Here is a 27,343-nt window from a genome sequence, read left to right as displayed (position 1 = left end):
ATTTGTTTGGCGCATACCTGAAATGTTGGCCCTTTCTCTCGTAGAAGAAGAAGAGCGTGGGTTTTGTACCCCGCTTTATACTACCTGAAGGAGTCTCAACCCAGCTCATGATTGCCTCCCCTTCCTCTCCCCAGGAGAGAGCTCTGAGAGAACTGGGAAGGGCCCAAGGTCACCCAGCTGGCTGCATGTGGGGCAGGAGCGGGGAATCTTACCTGGTTCTCCAGATTGGGAGCCTCTGCCCCTCGTTCCCACTGCAAAGAAATGCATTTCGGGCTGCCGTTCTGTGATGTGGCGGCTGTGCTGTGAGGGGGTGGGGGAGGAGGAAGTCATGCGGGGATCGCTCCCAGGTGCGGGCGCATAGACTTGCAGCCCGGTCGGACCTGTCACCCTTGCAGCAGCTTGTCCCAGTGAGTTCCACAGGTCAGTGGCACATTGTGCAAAGAAGTTCCCCGTATTGTTGTCAGCGGCAGTTTCCTCTCCTCTCCTCTCCTCTCCTCTCCTCTCCTCTCCTCTCCTCTCCTCTCCTCTCCTCTCCTCTCCTCTCCTCTCCTCTCCTCTCCTCTCCCTTTCCTTTCCTTTCCTGCCGCTCGGGAAGAGCCCCGGAGAAGCCGCTTTCCCCGAGAGACCTGGCCCATCGCTTAGGTCTCTTTGACGCGTCTCCCTCAGCCTCTGCCCTCGAGTCTGATCGTTTGTAATATGAACGAGCAGCTTTTATGGATTCTTTTCAAAAATGTAAAAAAAAAATTAAAAATAAAAGGCAAGAAGGAAGGAAGGAAGGGGGGAAAAAAGAATTGGCCTATATATTCAGGAAGACAGAGATGCATCGGTGGGGCTGGGTAGTTGGGGGTCAGTGATATATACGGAGCCTGAGGGAGCTGCACCGTCCAGGCTCGGGATGCAGTCCAGCAAGTGCTGCTCCGCTGGGACCGGCCTGGAAGTTATTGCTCCATATAGAAGAGGCAGGAGTGAGGGGGCGTCTCCACCCCCTGCCAGGCGGACAGTAGCCACCAGCACGGGCTGCTTTGCCATTTGTCCTTCTAAAAACCTCTTGTCAAGGTCAGCACCGAGGCAGGAAACGCACCGGCCAGAGGTGCTCTGCTGCGTTCCTAAGCCTCTGCGCTCGCTGCGCTGCTAGCAGAGGGGCTCTCGGAGCTTGTGGAATGGGAGGAAGGGCCGCGGTTCAGTGGCCGAGCATCCGCTGGGCCTGCAGAAGGTCCCCGGTTCAATCCCCGGCATCTCCGCTTAAAAGGACCCCGCAGGAGGGAAAGACTTCTGCCTGAGACCCTGGAGAGCGGCTGAAAAGGGTCTGGTTCCATGGCGATCGTCTTCAGAACTTGAGCATGGTGGGTCCCCGCTGGGCCTTCGAGGTCAAGGGGCGCTTTGTGTGAGTTGCAGGCCAGAGTAGCGTCAGGAGAAGAAAGTTTAAAAAGCCCCTGCGGGGCCCAGCCAGGGGCCTGCTTGGCAGTCTTAACAGCTGATCAGCAGCCAGTGATGTCACTCTAGGAGGCCCACCAGCGGCTGCCTTTCCCCTGCTTTGCCCTCCCTAGCCAGTGGATTCCAAGAGGTGCTCCATGGGGGGGCTCAGTCTTGCCCCCCCCTCCTTCCACCAGCCTGGGGGCTTCTTGCCGTTGCTCAGTGCTCAGTCCTTCTCTCTCTCCAGGGGGGCTGCGCAGAGACAGGCAATGGCAGCCACCACGTCTTGCCTTGAAGACCCCCCCGCAAGGGGGCCGTGGCAACCGTGCCCACCCTCCGAGTATGCCCGACAGAACCTGAGACATCGCCCCTTTTCCGTTCTTTTGCCCGCCTTCCCTCCCTTCCTCCCGTTCGCCAGAATCTCCCTGCAGAGCTGCTTCCCTGTACCGATCCCGCAGACGGCTGGCTCCAGAGTTTAAGCGCCTCAGGTTTCCAGCCTCGGAAGCTGAGACGGGAGGCCTTCCTGGCAGAGCTCAGCATTTCCAGAAAGCTGGATCAGCATCCCAAGAGAGTAGCATTAGTGATATCTGGTTTTATCCAGTTTGCTTCCTTTATGTTTCCACCCTTGCCTTTTCCCCGATGGGGACCCAAAGTGGTTTACCTCGTTCTCTCTTTTATCCTCACAACCACCCTGTTGGGTAGCACAATAAAATCAGAGTCCAGGAGCACCTTTAAGACCAACAAAGATTTATCCAAGGTGTGAGCTTTCGAGTGCTTGCACTCGAAAGCTCACACCTTGAATAAATCTTTGTTGGTCTTAAAGGTGCTCCTGGACTCTGTTTTTATTGTGCTACTTCAGACCAATAAAGCGACCCACTTGAATCTAACCCGCTGGGGTAGGTCAGGCTGAGCATACATGTCTGCCCTGAGATCACCCAGCCAGCTTTCTTAGCAGAGCGGGGATTTGAACCTGGGTCTCCCAGATCGTAGTCTGACACTCTGACCGCTATGCCACTGTGGCTCTCTGCTGAGAAGACTCCTGGGAGGAAGTCAGCAGGAAGATGCTGCTGGGGAGATTCGTAGTGACTGGCATGGCCCCCTCTTTTGCACCCCAGCCATTCCCTCTGGAGCCCCTGGGTGCCACATTCCGTTTGAGGCCCCGAGACAAATACCAGCCCTTCCAGTTGCTGGGTAGAGTTTCACCTGTTTCTCTCCAGCCCAGATTAGGACAGCCCAGATCCCGTCAGCTCTCGGAAACTAAGCAGGGCCAACCCTGAATAATATTTGGATGGGAGACCCCCAAGGGTGTGGGTGGGGGTTCCTCCAAGGAACGCCAGGGGTCATGGCACAGAGGCAGGCAATGCGCGTCTGATATACCTGTGCTTTCTTATTGGAAAGAAATATATTTTGGGCGGCCCTGCTGTACAATTGTGCTTGCTGAGCTGGGTGTCGCAGGGAAGTAAGTGAATTGCTCCTAGCTTAAGTCGTGTGGGTCCTTTGCCCTGGCATAAACTTGTAGCAGAGTGTTAGACAGGCCACTTGCACATTCTGCAAAGAAGCTCCCTGTATGGGCCTGTTCATCAGTGTGGCGGCCTGTATTTTTGAAGCCGCATCTTCGCTTCCTTTCCTGCTGCTCTGGAAGGGCCTTGGGGAAGCGGCTTTCCCAGAGACTCCTGCTTGTTCTCCCCTCTAAGTCTCTCCATCTAGGTTTCAGCCCAGGAGCAACTTAGGCCAGGCTTTCTCAGCTAGGGTGAGCCCCTGGCCTTTCTTGACAGCCCTGGAAGGGTTTCCTGAATGGGTGAGAGTTAATTAATTTTTATATATAGTTTTTAACAAACATTTATGTATCATATCAAACCCCACCTCCCCAAAATAGCTCATGATGGACGTGGGAAGGGGAGGGGCCCCATTTGGCATAAAGAAAAGGAACACAAATTGGTTTTTATTCCCAAAGGAGTCTCCAAGAGGCTGACAATCTCCTTCCATTTTGGGCTGTATCAACAGGGGCATCACATCAAAATCACAAGATGTCATAGTCCCATTGTATATGGCACTGGTCAGACCACACCTGGAGTACTGTGTGCAGTTCTGGAGGCCTCACTTCAAGAAGGACGTGGATAAAATTCAATAAAATTGAAAGGGTACAACAATATAGGCTAGATATCAGGAAAACAATTTCACAGTCAGAGTAGTTCAGCAGTGGAATAGGCTGCCTAAGGAGGTGGTGAGCTCCCCCTCACTGGCAGTCTTCAAGCAAAGGTTGGATACACACTTTTCTTGGATGCTTTAGGATGCTTAGGGCTGATCCTGCGTTGAGCAAGGGGTTGGACTAGATGGCCTGTATGGACCCTTTCAACTCTATGATTCTATGATTCTAGTTCAGCAGTGGAATAGGCTGCCTAAGGAGGTGGTGAGCTCCCCCTCACTGGCAGTCTTCAAGCAAAGGTTGGATACACACTTTTCTTGGATGCTTTAGGATGCTCAGGGCTGATCCTGCGTTGAGCAGGGGGTTGGACTAGATGGCCTGTATGGCCCCTTCCAACTCTATGATTCTAGGAGTCTATGATTCTAGTTCAGCAGTGGAATAGGCTGCCTAAGGTGGTGGTGAGCTCCCCCTCACTGGCAGTCTTCAAGCAAAGGCTGGATACACACTTTTCTTGGATGCTTTAGGATGCTTAGGGCTAATCCTGCGTTGAGCAGGGGGTTGGACTAGATGGCCTGTATGGCCCCTTCCAACTCTATGATTCTATGATTCTATGATTCCCTTTCCCCACAACACTCACCCTGTGAGGGAGGGGAGGCTGAGAGAGCTCCGACAGGACTGCTCTGTGAGAACTGCTCCAACAGGGCTGTGATGAGCCCAAGGTTATCCAGCTGGCTGCATGCGGAGGAGCAGGGAATCAAACCCGGCTCGCCAGATTAGAAGCTGCCAGTCTTAACCGCCACACCATGCTGCCTCTCATATCCACAGCTCTGCTTCGCAACCTGCAGGATGGTGCCCCTTCTGGGGTTTATCATAGCCTGAAGGATGTTTCTGAGGTTTCTCATGGTAAAAAAGTTGAGCGAGGCTGCCTTAGAGACTAACAGGATTTCCATGGGAACAAAGTTAAGGCCAGCAGAATTTAATTCCAGGTCCAAGATTTCGTGTGTACCTGAAGAAGAGCTCCTCAGCATCAGTTGGGTCCTCCAGACCCCCCTCCCATTCAGATATCTCCCCCGTCCCCAATACATTGTGGGGCAATCCCGACCTGACCCCTCTGCTGTCGAAATGTTAACAATACACGCCCAGTGCTGTTGACCTTATTGCTGAGAGATGCCGTTACTGAACGGATGTTTTAGCTGTCCGTTTTGGATTCCACGCTCCCTGTAAACTGCTCTGAGCCACCAGGGAGGGCGGTATAAAAATCTTATGAGATAAACCTTTTGCCACACCCCCGCCTGCCTTCTGACTGGGACAGAAGTAGGTCTGGTATCTGACCAAGGGAGCTTTGGCTCTCCAAGGCAGACACCCCAGAAACCTTGCCAGCCTGCAAGGCTGTCCTGGGCCCGGATCTCATGGTTCCACTGCAGACCAGACCAGCGGGGTTGTCAAAACTGCGGCCCTCCAGATGTCCATGGGCTACAATTCCCATGAGCCCCTGCCAGCGAACGCTGGCAGGGGCTCATGGGAATTGTAGCCCATGGACATCTGGAAGGCCGCAGTTTGACTACCCCTGAGCTGCACCCTCAAGAACGATCTCTCCATCGCATGGAAGCAGGTCACGAAGGCCCTTCTCTTACGGGCAGACTTGCCCTGCTGCAGACGCATCCTCCGTCCGGAAGGTGAGTGGCGGCCGTAGGAATCCATGTTGCAGAATCCGACCCTGACACCCCCCCTCCCTCCTCCCGCCCCCAGTTCCAGGAAGAGCAGCGCAAGAGAGAAATCGAGGAGCGGCGCCGTTTCCCCCTGGAGCAGCGGCTGCGGGAGCATATCATTGGGCAGGAGAGCGCCATAGCAACCGTCGGAGCCGGTAAGCGGCCGTCCAGCCCCATCGGCCTGTTGCTTCGCAGGCCCCCTTCGGGGAAGCAAAGAGCAGGGGTCCCGCACGGGGACCCAGGGGGAGTGGTTCTGGGCATGCAGCCAGAGCAGCGGGCCGTGCGTTCTGAGCATGCTCCAGAGCTCAGCATTTCACCTTCAGGACGCTCTGAGGAATACGGTCCTTGTTGGGGAGATGCCAGGAAATCAGTTCTTGCCCTGAGCAGTCGGTTGAAGGAACAAGGTGCAAATCCGTTTGATAGAGGGCAGACATCTTTGCTGTGTAGGAAAGAGGGGAGAAGTTTCCAGGGGCTACGGAGTGGAGAGGCAGAGGGTCTGGTTCCCAGTGGCTGGCAAACCGTTCCGCTGCATCTCTTACCATCCCCAAATTGTGACTTGGCTGCACACACCTGTTGCCTCCAAGTTATTCTCTGCCCCACCTGTTCTGAGGTTCCCAAGAAACAGTGCTCAGAGCAGAGCCTCTCGCACTGTCATGGAAAGTTGGATGCTTTCTTGGATGCTTAGGGCTGACCCTGCGTTGAGCAGGGGGTTGGACTAGATGGCCTGCATGGCCCCTTCCAACTCTAGGATTCTCTGATTCTATGAAAGTTGCCTATGTGTGGGGCTGGTGTGCCAAAAGGAGAGAGGGGCTGGCCTCAGTGGAACAGCTCCTGCCAGGATCTTCAGTTCAAAAGGGGCCGGCAGCAGATGATGATAAAGACCTGGGACCCTGGAGAGCTGCTGCCAGTCTAAAAGAAAGATGTAGAGAAACTGGAAAAATGTAGAGAAAATGGAGCATGTCCAGAGTTTGGGGTTTGGAGACCAAGACAGGAGGAAAGGTTGGGGGAGCTTGGTCTGTTTAGCCGGGAGAGGAGGCGGCTGAGAGGGGATCTGAGAACCATCTTCAAGTATTTAAAAGGCTGCCATGTAGAGGATGGAGCAGAATTGTTCTCTCTTGCCCCAGAGGGACGGACCAGAACCAATGGGATGAAATTAATGCAAAAGAAATTCCGTCTAAATATGCGGAAGAAGTTCCTGACAGAGTGGTTTCCCAGTGGAACAGGCTTCCTCTGGAGGAGGTGGGCACTCCATCTTTGGAGATTTCTAAACAGAGGCTGGAGAGCCATCTGATGGAGAGGCTGATTCTGGGAAGGCTCAAAGGGCTGTCAGGTGACAGGGGATGAGCGAGGGGGTTGGGAGTGTCCTGCGTGGTGCAGGGGGTTGGACTAGATGACCCAGGTGCCCCTTCCAACTCTAGGATTCTGTGTGTGTGCCTTCATGTTTAGAGGTGCAGAGATTGAACCGCAGTTTTTCCTGCTGCAAAACAGGAACTCTGCACTGTTTAATGTAGTAGTTAAACATACATCACCGTTGTGTTGTGAAGTCCCCCATGGGTGGCTGCACAAGGACAACTCAGTGACCAAGAGTTAGCAGGTAAGCGCGGCCCTGTTCTTCCCTGGATGTTGCAGGAACATCTCTAAGTGAGAGAGAATATGTTTACCCACCCTCTATACTGGAGTATATGTCCCTAGAGCAGGGGTAGTCAAACTGCGGCCCTCCAGATGTCCGTGAACTACAATTCCCAGGAGCCCCTGCCAGCATTCGCTGGCAGGGGCTCCTGGGAATTGTAGTCCACGGACATCTGGAGGGCCGCAGTTTGACTACCCCTGCCCTAGAGGGCTCCCTAGAGGTCAGCCACCGTGGGAACAGAAGGCCAATGGGCCCTTGGTCTGATCACGCCAGATTCTTCTTATGGACTTGTAAGATTATGTCACACCTCAACAGGTCTGTTGCAGGACAGAACAGGGAATTTTGTGGCACTGGAAATACAAGCATTTCCTGTACCGTAAGATATTTTATGTTAGGAAAAACTGCAGAATATGTACATTTCACAAAAATATGCATATGCACATACTCCAGAGTCCATCTTAAGAGGTTCCAAAAGTGTATAGACAGGGATAGCTCGATTCCAGTCCAGGAACACCTGGGAGACCAATAACATTTTTGGGTTGTAAGCATTCGAGAGTCAGATACTAATGCTGGCAGGGGCTCATGGGAACTGTAGTCCATGGACATCTGGAGAGCTACCGTTCGGCCACTCCTGGATATACCTAGCATAAATAATTTTTTAAAAAACACCTCAAAGTGGTTCAGGAAGTCACAAAGGAAAATGTGGCCTCTGGATCCGTGGCACCCAGTACAAACCCAGTTTCCTGGCTGGAGAACTGGTGGAACACAGATTGCCTTCTCAGCCTCTGGTATGAAAACGAAGGGAGCCGATTCAGCCTCCCCCTTGCTTAGAACACAACACGTAGTAAATAAAGAATATTAAAACTCTTTGTCAGCCAGCTGGTTGTTACGTCTTCCCCTCTTACATTCATGAGACCATTAAGAGGGATGGATTGAAGAGAGGCTAGGGGAGAGGAGCCCCCAGACGTGAGAGAGAGGAACCAGCTCCAGAGATATCATGATGGATGCCCATCCCTCAGCCTGGATCAGGCCTCCTGGGAGGGTCCCTCCAGTCCAGCCTCCCGTCTCACCCAGGGGCCAGCCAGTTCCTCTACAGGGCCAGCCACAGGTCAGAGAGGCCGAGGCCTTCCCCTGAGAAGACCCTCAGAAGAGCCCTGCTGGGTCAGACCAGGGAGGGACCCTCCAGTCCAGCCTCCCGTCTCACCCAGGGGCCAGCCAGTTCCTCTGCAGGGCCAGCCACAGGGCAGAGAGGGTGAGGCCTTCCCCTGAGAAGACCCCCAGAAGAGCCCTGCTGGGTCAGGCCAGGGAGGGTCCCTCCAGTCCAACCTCCCGTCTCACCCAGGGGCCAGCCAGTTCCTCTGCAGGTCCAGCCACAGGGCAGAGAGGCCGAGGCCTTCCCCTGAGAAGACCCCCAGAAGAGCCCTGCTGGGTCAGGCCAGGGAGGGTCCCTCCAGTCCAGCCTCCCGTCTCACCCAGGGGCCAGCCAGTTCCTCTGCAGGGCCAGCCACAGGGCAGAGAGGCCGAGGCCTTCCCCTGAGAAGACCCTCAGAAGAGCCCTGCTGGGTCAGGCCAGGGAGGGTCCCTCCAGTCCAGCCCCCATCTCACACAGCGGCCAGCCAGTTCCTCTGCAGGGCCAGCCACAGGGCAGAGAGGCCGAGGCCTTCCCCTGAGAAGACCCTCAGAAGAGCCCTGCTGGGTCAGGCCAGGGAGGGTCCCTCCAGTCCAGCCTCCCGTCTCACCCAGGGGCCAGCCAGTTCCTCTGCAGGGCCAGCCACAGGGCAGAGAGGCCGAGGCCTTCCCCTGAGAAGACCTTCAGTAGAGCCCTGCTGGGTCAGACCAGGGAGGGTCCCTCCAGTCCAGCCTCCCGTCTCACCCAGGGGCCAGCCAGTTCCTCTGCAGGGCCAGCCACAGGGCAGAGAGGCCGAGGCCTTCCCCTGAGAAGACCCTCAGAAGAGCCCTGCTGGGTCAGACCAGGGAGGGTCCCTCCAGTCCAGCCTCCCGTCTCACCCAGGGGCCAGCCAGTTCCTCTGCAGGGCCAGCCACAGGGCAGAGAGGCCGAGGCCTTCCCCTCAGAAGACCCTCAGAAGAGCCCTGCTGGGTCAGGCCAGGGAGGGTCCCTCCAGTCCAGCCTCCCATCTCACCCAGGGGCCAGCCAGTTCCTCTGCAGGTCCAGCCACAGGGCAGAGAAGGTGAGGCCTTCCCCTGAGAAGACCCTCAGAAGAGCCCTGCTGGGTCAGGCCAGGAAGGGTCCCTCCAGTCCAGCCTCCCGTCTCACCCAGGGGCCAGCCAGTTCCTCTGCAGGGCCAACCACAGGGCAGGGAGGCCGAGGCCTTCCCCTGAGAAGACCCTCAGAAGAGCCCTGCTGGGTCAGGCCAGGAAGGGTCCCTCCAGTCCAGCCTCCCGTCTCACCCAGGGGCCAGCCAGTTCCTCTGCAGGGCCAGCCACAGGTCAGAGAGGCCGAGGCCTTCCCCTGAGAAGACCCTCAGAAGAGCCCTGCTGAGTCAGACCAGGGAGGGTCCCTCCAGTCCAGCCTCCCGTCTCACCCAGGGGCCAGCCAGTTCCTATGCAGGGCCAACCACAGGGCAGAGAGGCCGAGGCCTTCCCCTGAGAAGACCCTCAGAAGAGCCCTGCTGGGTCAGGCCAGGAAGGGTCCCTCCAGTCCAGCCTCCCATCTCACCCAGGGGCCAGCCAGTTCCTCTGCAGGGCCAGCCACAGGGCAGAGAGGCCGAGGCCTTCCCCTGAGATGACCCTCAGAAGAGCCCTGCTGATTCAGGCCAGGGAGGGTCCCTCCAGTCCAGCCTCCCGTCTCACCCAGGGGCCAGCCAGTTCCTCTGCAGGGCCAGCCACAGGGCAGAGAGGCCGAGGCCTTCCCCTGAGAAGACCCTCAGAAGAGCCCTGCTGGGTCAGGCCAGGAAGGGTCCCTCCAGTCCAGCCTCCCGTCTCACCCAGGGGCCAGCCAGTTCCTCTGCAGGGCCAGCCACAGGGCAGAGAGGCCGAGGCTTTCCCCTGAGAAGACCCTCAGAAGAGCCCTGCTGGGTAGGCCAGGGAGGGTCCCTCCAGTCCAGCCTCCCGTCTCACCCAGGGGCCAGCCAGTTCCTCTGCAGGGCCAGCCTCAGGGCAGAGGCCGAGGCCTTCCCCTGAGATGACCCTCAGAAGAGCCCTGCTGGGTAGGCCAGGGAGGGTCCCTCCAGTCCAGCCTCCCGTCTCACACGGGGGTCAGAGCCTGGATTCTCGAATCTGATAGGCCACTCTTCCGCCGTTCCCCTCCATGCAAGAAACGCAGGTCTTTGGGCCTGGAGCCCCTGCAGGATGAGGAAGCAAGAAGGCTGAGCCCCCCCTCCCCAGTACGGCTGTGCCCAAAGGCAGCAGTGGGGGCTAATTGGGCTGCTCTGACGAACGGGCAGAGGCTCTCTGGGAGACGGGGAGGGCAGCTGCCTCCTTTTGAGCTCCCGGGATCGAATGATCAGGGATGTCAGCCTCGACTACCTCGGGATGTCCCCCTGGGAAGCCAGGGCTCTCCGGAGCTGCTGCCCACCCCTGCCTGCAGACAGGTGAGAGCGACAGAGTCTTTCCGTGGGCCCTGCTGCCCCACTGAGTCTGTTCTCCTTGCTGCACCGGGGATACTTCAGGACTGCCAGGTGGGGTGTGTTGCATCTGGCAGCCAGGAGAACCACCTTCTTGCTGAACTGGAGAACAAGTTGGCTGGTTGGCTGGTCTCAGAACGGCCCTCCTTGTGTCTGGGAGAGCTCTCTCCAGCCTTTGCAGAAACCCATTCCCTTGCCCCGTGACCCGCCCGCTCCTCTCCAGACCTCCTCACCTCCTTGGGCCTGGACCCTTCAATGCCCGGGCCGTGAGCCCAGCGACCAGGGAAGCGGGTGAGGCCAGACCAGCCACGCGGATGCCAGCGGCACTGCCTCGCAGGGCACGGCTGGCCTTGGGTTGGTGTCGCTGCTTCGGCATCGCAGGTCCCGTTGGTCCAGGAAGCCCCACAGAATGAATTGATTTGATAAATGGACATTTATTACACTCACAAATTGGCTGAAACCAATTTTGGCCACGTCAACCCCTGATAACTGCTGGGGTATTGATTTGTGTAAAGTAATACAGTGAATTTATCAGTTCAATAGCTAGCCGGAAAGGCCTCCCGGAGACCCGGCGCTCCGTCTCCTCAGCCAAGGATGGAATCATAAAGGCCGGGCGAGAAACGGGGCCTGGGGTGGGGTGGGGCGGGGTGGGGCCGGCTCTCTTCTGCTTCCCGGAACCGACTTGAGCTTCCAGTGGAGGGTTTTTTGGGGAGGCGAGGGGGGGCTGCCCCACTGTGAGAAGCCTATAGCCTGGGAGGGGGGGGGGGTGCAGTTCCCTACCCAGCTGTGGGTTCCCTCCAGAACCGGGGATGAAAAATTAATGATGCGACGGCATAGAAGGACGTTAGAGCCGTTCACCCTTCAAGCTCCCTGTCAGCTGGCGTTTGCCGCTTTGCTAACTGATGTTTGAGCCTCCCGGTCCAGGGTGGAGGGCGGCTGTGCTGGACGGGCAGGGTTGTCTCTGCCCAGACGCCCCTCATTTCTGGCAGGAGGGAATCACAGTTTCGCACAAGGGTCTCCAGCATGGCGCCCGTGGGCACTGTGGTGATGGCTGGCTCCTTTTCTGGTGCCCTCCAAGGCTTTTCCAGCCAGCGGGTGGGACTTTTGCCCAGCAGGGCTTCTGATTGGCCAGTGGCTGTGCAGATGTTTTTAAAGAGTTGCTTCGGTGCCCCCACAGCACAAGGATGTTTGTTGGCTGCGTGACGGAAGGGGAGCTGTGGCAGCCATTTTGTGGTGGGCGCTGCCTTCTGCAGCAGCCATTTTGTGCCTGTTCCCCTCACGCTGGCTCTGCATTCTGAAGGTGCCGAGAGGCTTAAAGAAGTCAGAGTGCTTTGAAAGCCTTCCCTGTTCTGGCTGTCACAACAGCCCTGCAGAGCGGGTTTCTCGGGGCCGTGTTCCAGATGGGGAGCCAAGGCGTAAGAGAAGGTGGGGGACGTTGGGTGAGTTCCGGGTAGACTCTGGGCAGGGCGTGTGGTTTATGGGTGTGGACTCTGTCTAAGGCAGGCGCTGGAGAGCTGAGCCTTCACACTGCCTCTGTGGGCAAAGGCTGATTGTTTTTAAAGGAAGTCAGAGGTTCCCTCTCATCCACATTCCAAATTCTACACCTGATGCTGAAAGCTGCCCCTGCAGGACCCTCCTGCTCTTTGTTTGCCTTTTGCACGTGGTGGACGGGCAAGAACCGACACTGCATTTGCATTTGCTGGCAGGGGCTCATGGGAAATGTAGTCCATGAACATCTGGAGGACCACAGGTCGACTACTCCTGCTCTGAGTGACAGCTTGTTGTCTTAGTTAAGAGCACAATAAAACCAGAGTCCAGCAGCACCTTTAAGACCAACAAAGATTTATTCAGGGCACACCCTGAATAAGCTTTCGAGTGCAAGCCCTCTTCCTCTGACTATGATCTGACAAGCAGGGTTTGATTCTCCACTCCTCCACATGCAGCCGGCTGGGTCACCTTGGGCTAGTCACAGCCCTGATAGTGCTGTTCTCACAGAGCAATCTCTCTCAGTGGTCTCTCAGCCCCACCTCCCTCACAGGGTGTCTCTTGCGGGGAGAGGAAGGGAAGGCAATTGGAAGCTGCTTTGAGACTCCTCCGGGCAGTGGAAAACAGGGTATAAAAACCAACTTTCCTTTTTCTTTTAAAGACCTCAGAAAGCAATCAGATCCCCCCCAACCCCCTTCCCCCAGCCTCCAGACCAAACATTCCTGAGTCGCTCAGCCTTTCCTTGCAGAACCCTGGTCATCCTTGCTGCCCTCTTCTGCACCCGCTCTGTTCTGCCCACATCCTTCCTGGGGTGATCCCTCCGGAGTTGCACCAGGTCCTCCTTGTGCGGCCTGACCAGTGCACCGTGCAGTGGGGCTGTGGCATCTCACAATCTGACTGTTAGGCCTCACCCTTGTACTGTCTGAACAGTTGATCTCACAAGGCTCCCTGGCCCTGTTTTGGCCTGGCCTTGGGAGCGCCTGATGTTCCCTTTATTCTGACAGGAGCCCGCTCTCCTTGGAGGTGCCCGACGGTGCTCAGGCACGCCCTTCCACCTGCCTTTCCACTTCTGTTCTGCTACTGGGGGGGCAGGACCCAAAGCAGCCACCCACATGAAGCAGAGCTGTCCCTGGGGATGGGGCTGACCCACGTCGCTGTTACTTTATTTAGAAGAGATGGGGTTTTCGAAGGCCGCTTTTCACTACCCCAAGGAATCTCCCCACAAGAAAGAACTCCAAGAAAACTGCTCTGTCAGGACAGCTCTAAAAGAACCGTGACTGGCCCAAGGTGACCCAGCTGGCTGCTTGGGGGGGGGGGGGAGGAGTGGCGAATCAAACCCGGCTGACCAGATTAGGCTGCCTCACATTATTTATGGTCTGCTCTTCTTCCTGGGACTCCAGGTGGATCCCACAGAAGGCGTCGATCCAGGCCACAGAATGAGAGATCCAATAAATAGTGAAATAGGATTTGGGTTGTCCAATCCACTGGAAGTCTAAAAGCAGAACTGAAAGCATGAGCCACTTCACCGGCAGAGCGGTACAAAAATCGAATAAATAAGTAAAATAAGCCAGTGGTCCCCAACCTGCGGTCCGCGGCCCAGCATCGGGCCGCGAAGGCTAGGGCGCCGGGACGCGGTTCCCTCACCCCGCCCCCCCCCCCGCAGTAAAAAACTACCCAGGCCACAAGCTTCCGGCCCGGGAAGCTTCTTACTGTGGGAGGGGGGGGGAGAGGGAATAAGGGCCGCGCATTGCGCATGCGTGCTGCGAGGCCGAAATCACGCATGCGCGGCATTTTGCGCATGCGCGAAAGTGCCACGCACACACGATTTCTGCCGCGCGGCGTGCATGCATGCATGCGCGGCCCAGCCGCACATGCGCGATGCGCGGGCGTGGCCACACATGCGTGCTGCGTGGCCATCGCCCTGCTGGTCCCCAGCCAAAAAAAGGTTGGGGACCACTGAAATAAGTGATGCAAAATTGCATTGCTGTATGGGTGTGGTAATGAGCCTCTTGTGGCGTAGAGTGGTAAGACAGCAGACATGCAGTCTGAAGCTCTGCCCATGAAACTGGGAGTTCAATCCCAGCAGCCGGCTGAAGGTTGACTCAGCCTTCCATCCTTCCGAGGTCGGTAAAATGAGGACCCAGCTTGCTGGGGGGTAAACGGTAATGACTGGGGAAGGCACTGGCAAACCACCCCCTATTGAGTCTGCCATGAAAACGCTGGAGGGCGTCACCCCAAGGGTCAGACATGACCTGGTGCTTGCACGGATACCTTGACCTTTACGGGTGTGGTCCACGAGCATCTTCCTTCCCCGTGATCTCTTTTTATTGCAGCACAAACCAGATCCTTCTTTAACACTGACTCACTCGACAGACACCTACTGCACCCATAGGCTAGGTGCTGCTGTTGCACGTGGCCTTTGGGGGGGGGCGTCTGCTGGGGAGGGGGCCGCACCCCGTCTTCCGAAATCCATCCCGTGCTCCCTGGCTGCCCCCTCTGCATTCCCCTTCACATCCCGTCGCCACTCCCAGGGGCCCTCGACACCTCTGCTGGAGGCTTCCGCGACCTTGACTTCAAACCTTCCTTCCCGGCTGTGGAACAGAAGCAGCAAACTTCTCTTTCCCAGGTTTTTGTGTCGCAAAGGTGGTGCTTCCAATTTGGAGAGCAACGGCACTTCTTCAATTCCCCCCCCCACACACACACACCTCCTTTATCCCCCTCCCAGTCCACCCAGTGGGTCCCTTTCTGGTTCATTCCCTGTCCATCCTCCGTTCTGTTTCCCTGGCAACCTTGAGTGCGCATCCTGGAAAACTTTATCCGAAATCTGCTCTGGGCAGCTTTCCAAATCCATGCTAACCTGATTAGGTGTCTCTGGGGGCCTTGCCGGCTAATCAAATTAGGTAGCTCTAATGGTAGCGAGGACTTTGAGTGGGCAGAGAGCAGTAAAACAGAGTGTATACTTAGTGATAATTATACTTGCTGTTGTGTCATTGATTTATTTGCCTTTCCTTTTTTATGTGCCCAGATATATAACCCCCTTCCCTTCTGTTTTGTTTTGTGTGGTGGTGGTTGTTTTTTTTGGGGGGTCGGCCTTCAATTGCAGCCATCCGGAGGAAGGAAAATGGCTGGTACGACGAAGAGCACCCTTTGGTTTTCCTCTTCTTGGGATCGTCCGGAATAGGTAACGTGGCCATTCTTCTTTGTTGTGAGGCTGAGCAGGAGAGCGGGTAGGAAAGGCCATGCCCCAAATAACCTCCCGTGGCTTTTTCTCTGGGGAGGAGCACAGGAGGGGTTGGGGGCAGACATCTCAGCCCTTCTTCTGGAGCCCCTTCTGCCTTGGGGTTTACAGCACCCTGACCTGTTCATGAGAAGAGGTGAGACCAGCGGTCCATCCAGTCGGGCATCCTGTCTCACACAGCTGCCTTCTTGCCCCAACAACAGGGCACAGAGGCCCAGGCCTTCCCCTCAACTCGCCATCCAGCTCTGGGTCTCTGAATATGGGGCTTCCCGTTAGGCCCCACTTCTAGCACCATGTCTAATCCCCTTGTAAAGCGACCTAGAATGGGAAGGGATCTCCAGGGTCATCTAATCCAACCCCTGCACAATGCCCCTGGCCATCACTTGGTCCTCTGGCAGCAAATCCCACCTTTCAGTCCCTCTCTCTCTAAAGTAGCCTGTCCTTTGGTCCGTCCTGAACCTCCTGCCCAGGAGCTTCCTTGGCATTTGGAGTGGAGGGCGGGAATTGGGCTCAGTAGCAAGTCGCATTACCTGCTCCAGGTCGGGGGCAGAGCCTGGAGAAAGCAGGGAGATTTAAGGCCACCAACTGGAGGTTGGCAACTGTATTGGCAAGGCCACCTGGGAGGCTGGCTGTTGCATACAAGGCTTTTGTGTTAGGTTCGGAGGAGAGCTAGGTCCGGTCCCCAAGGTGCTGCCTGCCCAGCCCTTTCCAGGTACCTGCCAGGTGCTTTTTGAAAGTGGGTGGGTCCCGCAGAGAAACATCAGGTGCGTGTTTCTTAGGGAGCATAATATGCAGTGTGGAAGCCAGAAAATATTTGTGAACAATATTGGTGCTTTAAAGGGCATCTCGTCCAACAGATGTCGAAGAGGTACGAGTCATGCATAACCTCGCCCGCTAACATTCTGTGGTTGGCTCCGCCTCCTGCAGCAGCCATTTTGTGAGTGGCTCCGCTGTTTGCAGCGCCCATCTTGGGGCTGTGCCCACCACTCTGGGTCAGAGTTCCAAAGGTGCCCACAGGCTCAAAAAGGGTGGGGACCCCTGAGCTAGACTCAGTCCAGGAGCACCTTAAAGACCAAACTAGATTTTGGAAAACCGAAGCCCCCCGCACCAGGAAGCAGGTTCAGAGACTGGAGCGTGGCATTCGGGGTGAGCCAGAAGGGAGCCGAAAGAACACTTGTCAGCCATGTCGGTGCGAAGGCGGGAGGAGGAATTGGGGGCAGAATCCTCATCCAGGGGCCTTCCCTCCTCCTTCCCCTTTGGGTGCCTTTGAGCCCCGCCCCCCACTTGCCCAATTCCCGTGGCTCCTGGCAGAGGCAGGCAGCTGCTCGGCTGAGGAATGAGACTCCAGTCCAGGGTGCCGATCGCATGTCGATGTAGATTTATCCTGTAATATGTGTTTTGAATTATTGATTGTCTTCACGCCTCGAGCTCCTCTGACAGGCATGCATATCAATGCAATAAACAGAGAATATCGTGTTTCCCGGAGAAATCCGCTCCTCGTCGCTCAGTCAAGGACGTGGCCTGGGGGGGGAAGGCCGGGGGGCTCTGCTGAAGAGGGGCTACTGGTCCGGGCCTGTGGCGCGATTCTGCAGTGGGAATGCTGTGATTTTTTTTAAAGAATTATTCTTTATGTTTATCTCTTTTTCTTTACATCATTTACCGCCCACCTTTCTCCCTTGGGCTCGAGGTGGATCTCACAGAGTGAGTCAAGATGGTCGGAACCTCCAGTAAACCGTAGAATATAATTAGTCCTGCAGAGTGGACTGGACAGCATTCGCTGGCAGGGGCTTCTGGGAATTGTGGTCCATGGACATCTGGAGGGCCGCAGTTTGACTACCCCTGCTATGAACCCTTGGGGCGGAACCGGCCCACTTTAGACTTGTGAGACCTCTTCTGCCTCGGCCGTCCTCTTTCCTGGCTAGACGCCAGCCCCTGGGGGCAAAAGCGTCTCTGTGGGTCACTTTGCCCCACTGGTATTCAGACAGGATTCCCCCCTGAGAGGGCCAGGCTCCCAGCTCCCCCCCCCCCCTTCCACTGAGGCCCAGCCTTACTAGACCAAGGTTGTGTGACCCCCTGGAAGGGTTTCCCAAATGGGTTAATTAATTTTAAATATATTTTTAAAATTGGTTAAGCCCTTTTTGGGTGATATGACCACATATTACGTTAGTGTGTATCCAGCAGAGCTCCCTGCATATTTAAACCGCGGTTTCTTATCAGCCCCTGGAGAGAGAGAACCCTACACGTGTGGGATGGTGGGTGGGGGAGGACCCTGAAGCAACAGGAATTTAATGAGACTGCAGAATAGCCCCTAAATAAAAACTCAATAAATACTGAGGGTGGCATGTATAGGTGTGCAGAGCCTGGGGAAATGCCACCCCAACCCCCAGGTGGCTGGTTCACAACAAAATCCGATGCAGGTCCCTGGCAAAGCAATATCTCCAAAAATGAACCAGGGATGCTCTGTTTTCTTGGGCTGCAAGAGTGGGAGGACTCCTGGAGTTCTGGCCCTGCTGATGGACCTCTCGATGGCCCCTGGGTTTGGCCCCTGAGTGACCCAGAGTGTTGGACTGGATGGGCCAGTGGGCTGATCCAACAGCCCTTCTCTTATGTTCTTCTGTCTGGGGAAGTTATGATCTGTCTTCTTGGTGCTTGGGGGCAAGAGTGGGGGGCTGCTGGAGTTCTGGCCCCACTGGTGGACCTCCTGAGGGCCCCTGGGCTTTGGCCCCTGAGTGACCCAGAGGGTTGGCCTGGATGGCCGCTGGCCTGATCCAGCATGGTTTCTCTGATGTTCTTGGCCATGTTTTTTTTCCCCCTCATACTTCCTTCTTCTGCAGGTAAAACCGAGCTAGCCAAGCAGACAGCCAAGTACCTCCACAAAGATGTCAAGAAGGTAAGCCTCTGCTTTTTTCTCTCTGCTTTTTTTAGGACAGGCTTCCTGAGCCCCAGTGGGTGGACTTGCCCTGCCAGACTCCTGTGAGATATTTCCCTCCCACGGAGCAGCTCTCGGGATCCATAGAATCTTAGAATTGGAAGGGGCCTCCAGTGTCATCTAGTCCGTCCTCCTGCACAATGCACGAAACCCACAACTACCTGCCCACCCACAGTTTCATGCTCAGATGATGGCCCCACACATATCAAACATCTCCAGAGTCCATCCTGGCCGGGAGGAAATTCACCTCCCATCCTACAGTGGCAATCAGCAATTCCCTGGGTGAGCAAGGAAGGGCCACAAGAGACCAACACTGGCACATCCCTTCCTGCCCACCCACTCCCCGTCTGCCCAAGTTCACAGAATCAGCATTTCTGTCAGATGGCTATCTAGACTGTGCTTAAAAACATCCAAGGAAAGAGAACCCACCGCCTCCCAAGGAAGCCTGTTCCACTGAGAAACCGCTCTGAATGTCAGGACTTCCGGAGGTTTAGACGGAATTTCTTTTGAATGTATTTCAACCCATTCGTTCTGGTCCGACCCTCTGGGGCAACAGAAAGCAATTCTTCTCCACCTTCTCTAGGGCAGCCCGTCAAGTATTTGAGGGTGGTTATCGTATCACCAGAGCCTCTTGTGGCGCAGAGTGGTAAGGCAGCCGACATACTGTCTGAAGCTCTGCCCATGAGGCTGGGAGTTCGATCCCATCAGCCGGCTCAAGGTTGACTCCGCCTTCCATCCTTCCGAGGTCGGTAAAATGAGTACCCAGCTTGCTGCTGGGGGGTAAACGGTCATGACTGGGGAAGGCACTGGCAAACCACCCCGTATTGAGTCTGCCATGAAAACGCTGGAGGGCGTCACCCCAAGGGTCAGACATGACTCGGTGCTTACACAGGGGACACCTTTACCTTTTTATTGTATCACCTCTTAGTCGTCTTTGCTGGTGGTGGCTCCTGGGCGAACACCAAAGGTGGGTCTCTGGCTGGAGATAGCACAGCTGCTCCTGGGATCTCCAGGGCAAAATTTGAGTCTACTGGCACCTTTTAAGGCCCACAACGTGTTATGCTTAAAGGTGCCGTTGGACTCATATCTTGCGCTGTTACTTCAGACCACGAAGGCCACCCAGCTGGACCCGGCAGCATTTGAGTGGTGAGAAGAAGGGCAGCAGGTCAAAGGTGGAGCCGACAAAGAGGGATCCAGGCAGGCAGGCAGGCGGGCGGGCAACAGCAGAGCAACAGCAGGGAATAGGCTGCCTCAGGAGGTGGTGAGCTCCCCCTCACTGGCCGTCTTCAAGCAAAGGTTGGATACACACTTTTCTTGGATGCTTTAGGATGCTTAGGGCTGATCCTGCGTTGAGCAGGGGGTGGGACTAGATGGCCTCTATGGACCCTTCCAACTCTAGGATTCTATGATTCTAGTTCAGCAGTGGAATAGGCTGCCTAAGGAGGTGGGGAGCTCCCCCTCACTGGCGGTCTTCAAGCAGCTCCTGGACAGATCCTTCTCCTGGATGCTTGAGGCTGATCCTGTACTGAGCAGGGGGTGGACTAGATGGCCTGCATGGCCCCTTCCCACTCTGGGATTCTAGGAGTCTAGTTCAGCCGTGGAAGGGGCTGCCTCAGGAGGTGGGGAGCTCCCCCTCACTGGCCGCCTTCAAGCAGCGGCTGGACAGAACCTTCTCCTGGATGCTTGAGGCTGATCCTGCACTGAGCAGGGGGTGGGACTAGATGGCCTGCATGGCCCCTTCCAACTCTATGATTCTATTATTCTAGTTCAGCAGTGGAATAGGCTGCCTAAGGAGGTGGGGAGCTCCCCCTCACTGGCCGTCTTCAAGCAAAGGTTGGATGCACACTTTTCTTGGATGCTTTAGGATGGTTAGGCCTGATCCTGCGTTGAGCAGGGGGTGGTACTAGATGGCCTTTGTGGCCCCTTCCCACTCTGTGATTCTGTGATTCTAAGCAGTTGACTGGATTTGGCCGGGATACCAGGAGTGGCTGCAGCACCTTACTGGGTACTCAGGTTGTCCTTTGGGGTGGTTGAAAGAGCCACAGATGACTGCCCCCCCCCCCCAGGCATGAGGCGTTGCTGCTAAAGAGTTCTCCTCCTTTGTCCTTCAGGGGTTCATTCGGCTGGACATGTCTGAGTTTCAGGAGAGGCATGAGGTGAGTCACAGGCTCTCCTGTTTCCTTTTCCCACTTTGCTTCTGTTAGAATGTCTTAGGGGAAAACCAGGAATCAGAAGAGCAAAACTGGATTGCAGGAGACCCTTGCTTGCATCGCACGAGATACCAGTCCTCTTGATGAGGCCCACCCTTTGCAGCTCTCACTGTCGCCCCTGTGGAGGGGGGCCCCCTCCCTCCCAGTTCTCAGCCTGGCCCCCCTTTGCCTCCTCGCTTAATAACAATGAGGTTTGGCATTTTAGTCACACAGCGCCGTGAGGAGCAACCCTGTGAGGTAGGCCAAGCTCAGCGTTTCTGAGGGGCCTCCGTCACCCAGTGATCTTTCATGAGCCCTACGCCACCCTCCAAAGCAGCCGCTTTCCCCCTGTGGAACGTCTGCCTGTTGATCAGTTGTCCCTGGGAGATTCCAGGCCCCACCTGGGGGCTGGCGGCCCTCTTTGGACAGGACGTCTCTTGCCTCTTCCCCTTCCAGGTCGCCAAGTTCATTGGCTCCCCGCCGGGCTACGTGGGCCACGAGGAAGGCGGGCAGCTCACGAAGAAGCTCAAGCAGTGCCCCAATGCCGTGGTCCTCTTTGACGAAGTGGACAAGGCCCACCCAGACGTCCTCACGATCATGCTGCAGCTCTTCGATGAAGTAAGTTCCTGGGCGGGTGGGCTGAGGCCGCAGCAGAGCAACACGGAATTCGAGTGGGCTTGAAACCCCCCCCCCCCCCAGGGTCTGATGCACCCTCTCATCCTAGTCCAGTAGAATTGAGCGTTGCTGAAAAGGGGAGTTCCCTTCCCCTCTCACAGGTCGCTTGGACCTCCCGTTGGATGGTAGGCTGGAGCTAAGGGGGCCGGTGTCCTTCTCCACAAGAGCTCCAAGGCAGACGGCGAGAGGGAGGGCAGGAAGGGGTGAGCTCATGCTTGGCTCTCATGGCCCTTTCTTGCATGGTTGGGTTATACCGATCCCCACTTGCAGCCAGGAATGGATTTTCCTCCAGGCCAGATTGGCCCAGGGCTCCTTGAAGGCGGCCAGTGAGGGGGAGCTCCCCACCTCCTTAGGCAGCCCCTTCCACGGCTGCACTAGACTCCTAGAATCCTAGAGTGGGAAGGGGCCATGCAGGCCATCCAGTCCCACCCCCTGCTCAGTGCACGATCAGCCCCAAGCATCCAGGAGAAGGATCTGTCCAGCTGCTGCTTGAAGACAGCCAGTGAGGGGGAGCCCAGTCCCCAAGTCTGGTGAGGGGCCTAGATTGAAGCTCAGGCTCATTCTGAGAGAGGCCTCACCACAGTCAATTGGAGCAGGACAGACGATGCGGTTCTTCTTTTCCTGAAAAGGACCAGGCAGTAGGTGGCAGAGCCTCTGCTTGGCCTGCAGAAGCTCCCAAGTTCAATCCTCGGCATCTCCCGTTGAAAAGACCAGGCAGGAGGGGAGGGGGGAGTCCTGAGATCCTGGAGAGTGGCTGCCCGCCTGAGTAGACAAGGCTGACCACGACGTACCAAGGGGGGTCTCATGTAAAAGGCCGTTTCCCCTGTTCCTGTGCTCTCAGGGGCTCTATATGTTGCTGGGTAGAGGCGTTTTCCCCCCAGGCAGCTGCTGAGTGACCCTTGGACGAGACAGGCCGAGATTAATGCAGGACCTTCTGCATGGGGGGGGGGGGGGGCTCTACCATGCAAGTATGCACGGCAGCAGAGAACAGTGTGGGAAACGCAAACGTTTTCCTGCAATCCCTTCCCAGCATTGCCGTGTTTTGTTCTTTTCTGTCGAAGGGCCGGCTGACGGACGGGAAAGGAAAGACCATCGACTGCAAGGACGCCATCTTTATCATGACCTCCAACGTGGCCAGCGACGAGATCGCCCAGCATGCCTTGCAGCTGAGGCAGGAGACCATGGAGCTGAGCCAGAAGAGGATCGCCGAAAATCTGGGTACTGCTTTCCCTGACCCCGGCTGGCTCCTGGCCCTGCTGGCGCTACGTGCGAGCAAAGAGCTCTGCCCCGCAGGGCTCAGCCTGGCTGCTTCCAGGGCCGGCCCACTGCACACACACAGGCAGGCTGGGAGGAGAGCAGAGGGACTCGCCTCCAGCACCTGGTGATCACAGGTAGACTCCCCCTGACTGTGGAGGCTCCTTTTAACCCCACGTAAGGTCCCACTTACAACTCTGCTCCATCCTCCATATGGCACCCTTTTAAATACTTGAAGATGGTTCTCAGATCCCCTCTCAGTCGCCTCCTCTCCAGGCTAAACAGACCAAGCTCCCCCAACCTTTCTTCATAGGTCTTGGTCTCCCAACCCCTCACCCTCTTTGTTGCCCTCCTCTGGACACGCTCCAGTTTGTCTACCTCCCTCTTCAATTGGGGTGCCCAAAACTGAAGACAGTGAGGCTGCAGCCCGTGACCCGTGCCCTGCCCTTCCTTTCAGATGATGTCCAGATGACCGACAAGATCACCATCTCCAAGCAGTTCAAGGAGAATGTCATTCGGCCCATCTTGAAGGTACCGGTGGTGTTGCCTCCCTTCCATCTCTCTCAGCTTTCCTCCCTGAGGCCGGGGGTTAGTGTCTGTTCCCAGCCAGCTTCCTTTGGGGAAGGGAAGAATCGGAGAGCAGCTGCAGACTTGAGTTTTGCGGCTGAATGGGGAGGGGTCTCCCATCCTGTCCCACAGGGGCCTCCGAGATGAAATAGATGCGGCATCTTCCCAGGGCAAATAGGAGGTGGGGAGCTCAGAAACGCAGCCAGCCTGCCAAAAGACCACCTTGCACACGCTGCAGCTTGCAGAGGGACGGATGCCGGACACCCGGTCAGGCCTTCCCGAAGTGAGGAGCCCTGCCAGGAAATGCTTGGGGGTTTTTAGAAGCGGATGACCCAGGCTGGCCCCATCTCATCGAATCTCGGGAGCTAACCAGGGTTGGCCCCAATGAGTCCTCACAGGGAAGTCCAGGGTCGTTGTGCAGAGGCAAACCACACCTGTGTGTCTCTTGCCTGGACCTGGATCTCATCAGCTCTGGGAAGCTGAGCTGGTTCCGCCCTCGTTGGTTCTTAGATTGGGGATCAACAGGGAAGTTGATAAATTTATTAATTTATTATTAATAAATAATAATTAAATAAAAGTCCTGGGTCCCGACACAGAGGCAGGCCCCTCTGAGCCTCTCTCAGCTTGCAAAGCCTCCAGGGCTGCCTTAAGGGGGCTGCAACATGGTGGGGCTTTTCGCCACAGAAGTGAAAGAGAGACCAGCATATAGGCGGCCTGGTTGTCCTTTCTGTCAATCCCAGCAGCTGGTGACCCTGGTTTGCATTCGCCCACCTGCACATTTTGGCTCCCCAGCCTCTGTCCTCCTCCCTCCACAGGCTCACTTCCGAAGGGACGAGTTCCTCGGCAGGATCAACGAAATCGTCTACTTCCTCCCCTTCTGCCACTCGGAGCTCATCCAGCTGGTCAACAAGGAGCTCAGCTTCTGGGCCAAGAGGGTGAGTCGAAGGCAAGCCCCCCTTTCGGCCCGAGTGTGGCAGCGGCGGCAGCAGGTGTGCAAAGGCCACACCCCCCCCCCCTGGGAAGTGCCAGGAACGAGGCTGGAGGCAAAAGAGCCCCGATTGCCAACCCTTGGCCAGAAGTCCCGGCTCCAAATCTCAGCAAATAAGGTCTGACTTTGCTGAGGCCGGGAGGAAAAAGGACCTTGGAGCCGTGGGGGGGAGATCCATGCAGGAGCTCCATGCAAGGCCAAGCAAGGCAAGCTCCATGTCAGGGATCAGTGGGAGAGGAATGGAGGATGAAACGGCCAATATGCTCAAGCCCTTGGACAGATCTATGGCGCGGCCTCATTTGGAAGACTCTGTCCGAATCAGGTCACTGTAGCTCCATAACGACATTTCAGAGCTGTGGAAATAATACAGCAGGGGTAGTCAAACTGCGGCCCTCCAGATGCCCATGGACTACAATTCCCATGAGCCCCTGCCAGCATTCGCCCATGGACTACAATTCCCATGAGCCCCTGCCAGCATTCGCTGGCAGGGGCTCATGGGAATTGTAGCCCATGGGCATATGGAGGGCCGCAGTTTGACTACCCCTGTAATAGAGGAAGGCCACTGGCACAACTCCTCCATCCCTGGAGGAGAGGCAGAAGGCGGCGGAGGGAGGGGGGCATGTCAATTTAGAAAAGTGACACTTAAGGGAGAAATGAGAGCTTATGAGGGGGGTGGAGAAGGTTGACAAAGATCTCTCTCTCCCCCTCCCAAAGTACAAGGGCTCCACTGAAGCCAAAGGGCAGGAGGAATGACCGGTTCAAACAGAGGGAGATTCAGACTTGGAATTCGCCGTGAGAAGATATAGTAGAGGCCACAGGAATAAACACCTTTGAAAGGGGCTTAGACAGATTCATGGAGGATAAGCGGCTACTGGCCATGGTGACTGGGAACTTCCACATTCAGGGGCAGTCAATCTCTGAATCCCAGATCCAGGAGTCAGCATCCGAGGAAGGGGAAGGCCTCGGCCTCTCTGCCCTGTTGTCGGCTGTCCAGAGGAACTGTCTGGCCCCTGGGGGAGACGGGAGGCTAGGTGGACTGTTCCCGCAGGGCTCTTCTTGTTCTGATGCTTGTAAAGTTTTGGTGTAGCCTCATTAGAATGCCGCCTGCAGTTCTTGTCACGGTATAAGAAGAATCTAAAAAAGGGTACTGTGTTGTTGGGAGTGTAGAGGAGAAGAGGCAAGCAAACTAAACGAGTAATTGAAGCGTCGTTCCTACAGCTGTGTGGTGTGGCTGCCGCGAGTTCAAAGCCCCCCTGATTTCTCCTGGGTGGGGGAGTGGACAATGGCAGAGGGGTGGTCTTGAGAGTTCCCTGCCTCTCCTGCATCCCCGCAGGCAGAGCCAAAAGGTCCAGAGCTGCTCTCTCTCTCCCCCTGCAGGCCAAGGCGAGGCATAACATCACTTTGCTGTGGGACCGGGAAGTCATGGATGTCCTGGTGGACGGCTACAACTTGCACTACGGCGCCCGCTCCATCAAGCACGAGGTTGGTGCCTCTTCTGGCTGCTTCTCCTGTTCTGGTTGGGCTGAAGGGGCCGGAAGGAAGGCTACCGGGCTGCTCCAGATCACGAGGCTGGACGCTTGACACTGGGGGTCAGGCAGTGTTTGGGTCACCTCTGGCCATCGAAGCCCTCCGGAGCAGACTGAGAGCCAGGGGCGCCTTCTGCCACTCTGCCTCTGCCCTGGAATATCGTCCCTCCCACTCCATCCCCATTCAGAGGAGAGGCCCAGCTGTAGTCTGGTAGGGGGATGCTCCCACCAAATTGACACGCAGATATGGGCACAGATTTACAGCCATTATTTGCCCACCTCTGCGCCCGAATAAGAATAGCTCTGCTGGATCAGACCAGTGAGGACTCATGTAGTCCAGCCTCCTGCCTCACACAGAGGCCACTTACCCTGGAGAGCCAACAAAAGGGCAGAGAGGCCGAGGCCTTCCCCTGATAAGGACCTCAGAAGAGCCCTGCAGGGCCAGAGCAGGGAGGGTCCCTCCAGTCCACAGTCCTGTTTCACAAAGGAACTGGTTGGCCACTGTGTTAGGCACCTCCAGAGGCACTGGTTGGCTACTGGGTGAGGCAGGAGGCTGGACTGGGTGGACCCAGCAGGGCTCTTCTTAAGCCCCGCCAGTCGGAGTGTGGAGTCTGTTGTAGATCCCCCTGCAGGTGGGCCTCGGAGGCAGATGGCAGACCCACTGGGAGTGAGTGGGCCATCCTCGGGCCGAGCCTCCCTGCAGGTAGGCAGGCAGGTGGTGGATGTGCTTCGCTTACTTCCCCGCGGACCCTGCAGCCTGCCTTCTCCTGGCCTGGTGCTTTTCCTCTGTGGCCACTCCTCTTCTTCTCCCCCCCCCAACCCCCACAGGTGGAGCGCCGGGTGGTGAACCAGCTGGCCGCCGCCTACGAGCAGGAGCTGCTGCCGCGCGGGTGCACCCTGCGGATCATCGTGGACGACTCAGGCAAGCGGCTGCTGAGAGCCAAGGACAGTTCCCAGGCCAAGGAGGGCGGCCAGAGGCAGGGGCCCACCCTGCGGCTGGAGATCGTCGAGAAGGACAGCAAGGGCCGCAAGCTGGACATCCAGGCCCCGCTGACCCCCGAGGAAATGTCCTTTTCTTTGTAGCCTGCCTCCGGCTTCCTTTTGCCCGGGGGGGGGGGGGGCGGGGGGCTGCCGCCGCGTTTCAGGTTGCAAAATAAAGCCATCGTGAGAGGTGGGCGAGTGAGTCCGGACAGTGGTGTGGGCAGCCATTGGGGGCGACATCCGTGCCGGTGGGCTTGCCGGTGTGACCCCAATGTCCGTGCTGTGGGGCAAGCGTCCGTCTCTCGTGCCAGGAAGCCCCGTGGGGAGGGGCCCCGGGGGAGGGGTGGTGTGCGGGAGGAGGAAGCATGGGTCTGCTCCTTGACGGCGGCCCCCTCCTCCTCCTCCCCGCCCCGAAGGCCGCTCCTCGGGGTGGGCTGCCCCCAAACAGGAGCCCTTTCCCCTGATGCTTCCCTGGGGGGCAGGCAAAGGATGCGCTCTGTGGATGACTTAATTTATTGCAATAAAGCCAAAGTGTACACCCAGCAGCCCCCGTCTGTGCGTTTCAGGCCTCGGAAGTCCCATCCCAATGTGAAGATCTCCTGCAGGAGGTTTCTGGAAGACACAGAGTCAGGACCGTATATGGTCATATATGTGGCTGACCTCCGTGGGGCTCCGTCAAGAGACCTTTGCATGGATGCACACGGCGGCGGCTTTCCCTAGGCTAGATCTCAGGGGGGGAAATTCACCGTCAGAGTAGTTCAGCCATGGAATAGGCTGCCTAAGGAGGTGGGGAGCTCCCCCTCACTGGCAGTCTTCAAGCAAAGGTTGGATACACACTTTTCTTGGATGCTTTAGGATGCTTAGGGCTGATCCTGCGTTGAGCAGGGGGTTGGACTAGATGGCCTTTGTGGCCCCTTCCAACTCTAGGATTCTGTGGTTCCCTCTGCAGTAGCATCCTCGCCAGCCCCTCCTTGCTACAAGCCCAAAGGCAGCTTGGCCTGTCTGCCCGTGCCCTTCCACATTCAAGGG

The 27,343-nt window shown here is 56.7% G+C and overlaps 1 protein-coding gene across 1 annotated transcript in view; it reads left to right on the top strand.

The window, feature by feature from the left end:
- The window catches only part of CLPB (ClpB family mitochondrial disaggregase), a 75,620-nt gene extending 48,761 nt beyond the window's left edge, over window positions 1–26,859 (top strand). The window contains exons 7-16 of the mRNA XM_077341140.1: window positions 5,309–5,423; window positions 15,071–15,148; window positions 18,040–18,095; window positions 20,246–20,290; window positions 20,780–20,941; window positions 22,060–22,216; window positions 22,710–22,783; window positions 23,635–23,754; window positions 25,185–25,289; window positions 26,162–26,859. Of these exons, the coding sequence (XP_077197255.1) occupies window positions 5,309–5,423; window positions 15,071–15,148; window positions 18,040–18,095; window positions 20,246–20,290; window positions 20,780–20,941; window positions 22,060–22,216; window positions 22,710–22,783; window positions 23,635–23,754; window positions 25,185–25,289; window positions 26,162–26,416 (1,167 nt within the window). The 3' untranslated portion in view covers window positions 26,417–26,859. The remainder of the gene's footprint in view (window positions 1–5,308; window positions 5,424–15,070; window positions 15,149–18,039; window positions 18,096–20,245; window positions 20,291–20,779; window positions 20,942–22,059; window positions 22,217–22,709; window positions 22,784–23,634; window positions 23,755–25,184; window positions 25,290–26,161) is intronic.
- The last annotated feature ends 484 nt before the right edge of the window (window positions 26,860–27,343 follow it).

The sequence above is a fragment of the Paroedura picta genome, chromosome 6, assembly GCF_049243985.1.
Source record: "Paroedura picta isolate Pp20150507F chromosome 6, Ppicta_v3.0, whole genome shotgun sequence".
NCBI classification, from domain to species: domain Eukaryota; kingdom Metazoa; phylum Chordata; class Lepidosauria; order Squamata; family Gekkonidae; genus Paroedura; species Paroedura picta.
This window is presented reverse-complemented; position numbering and strand designations above follow the sequence as displayed.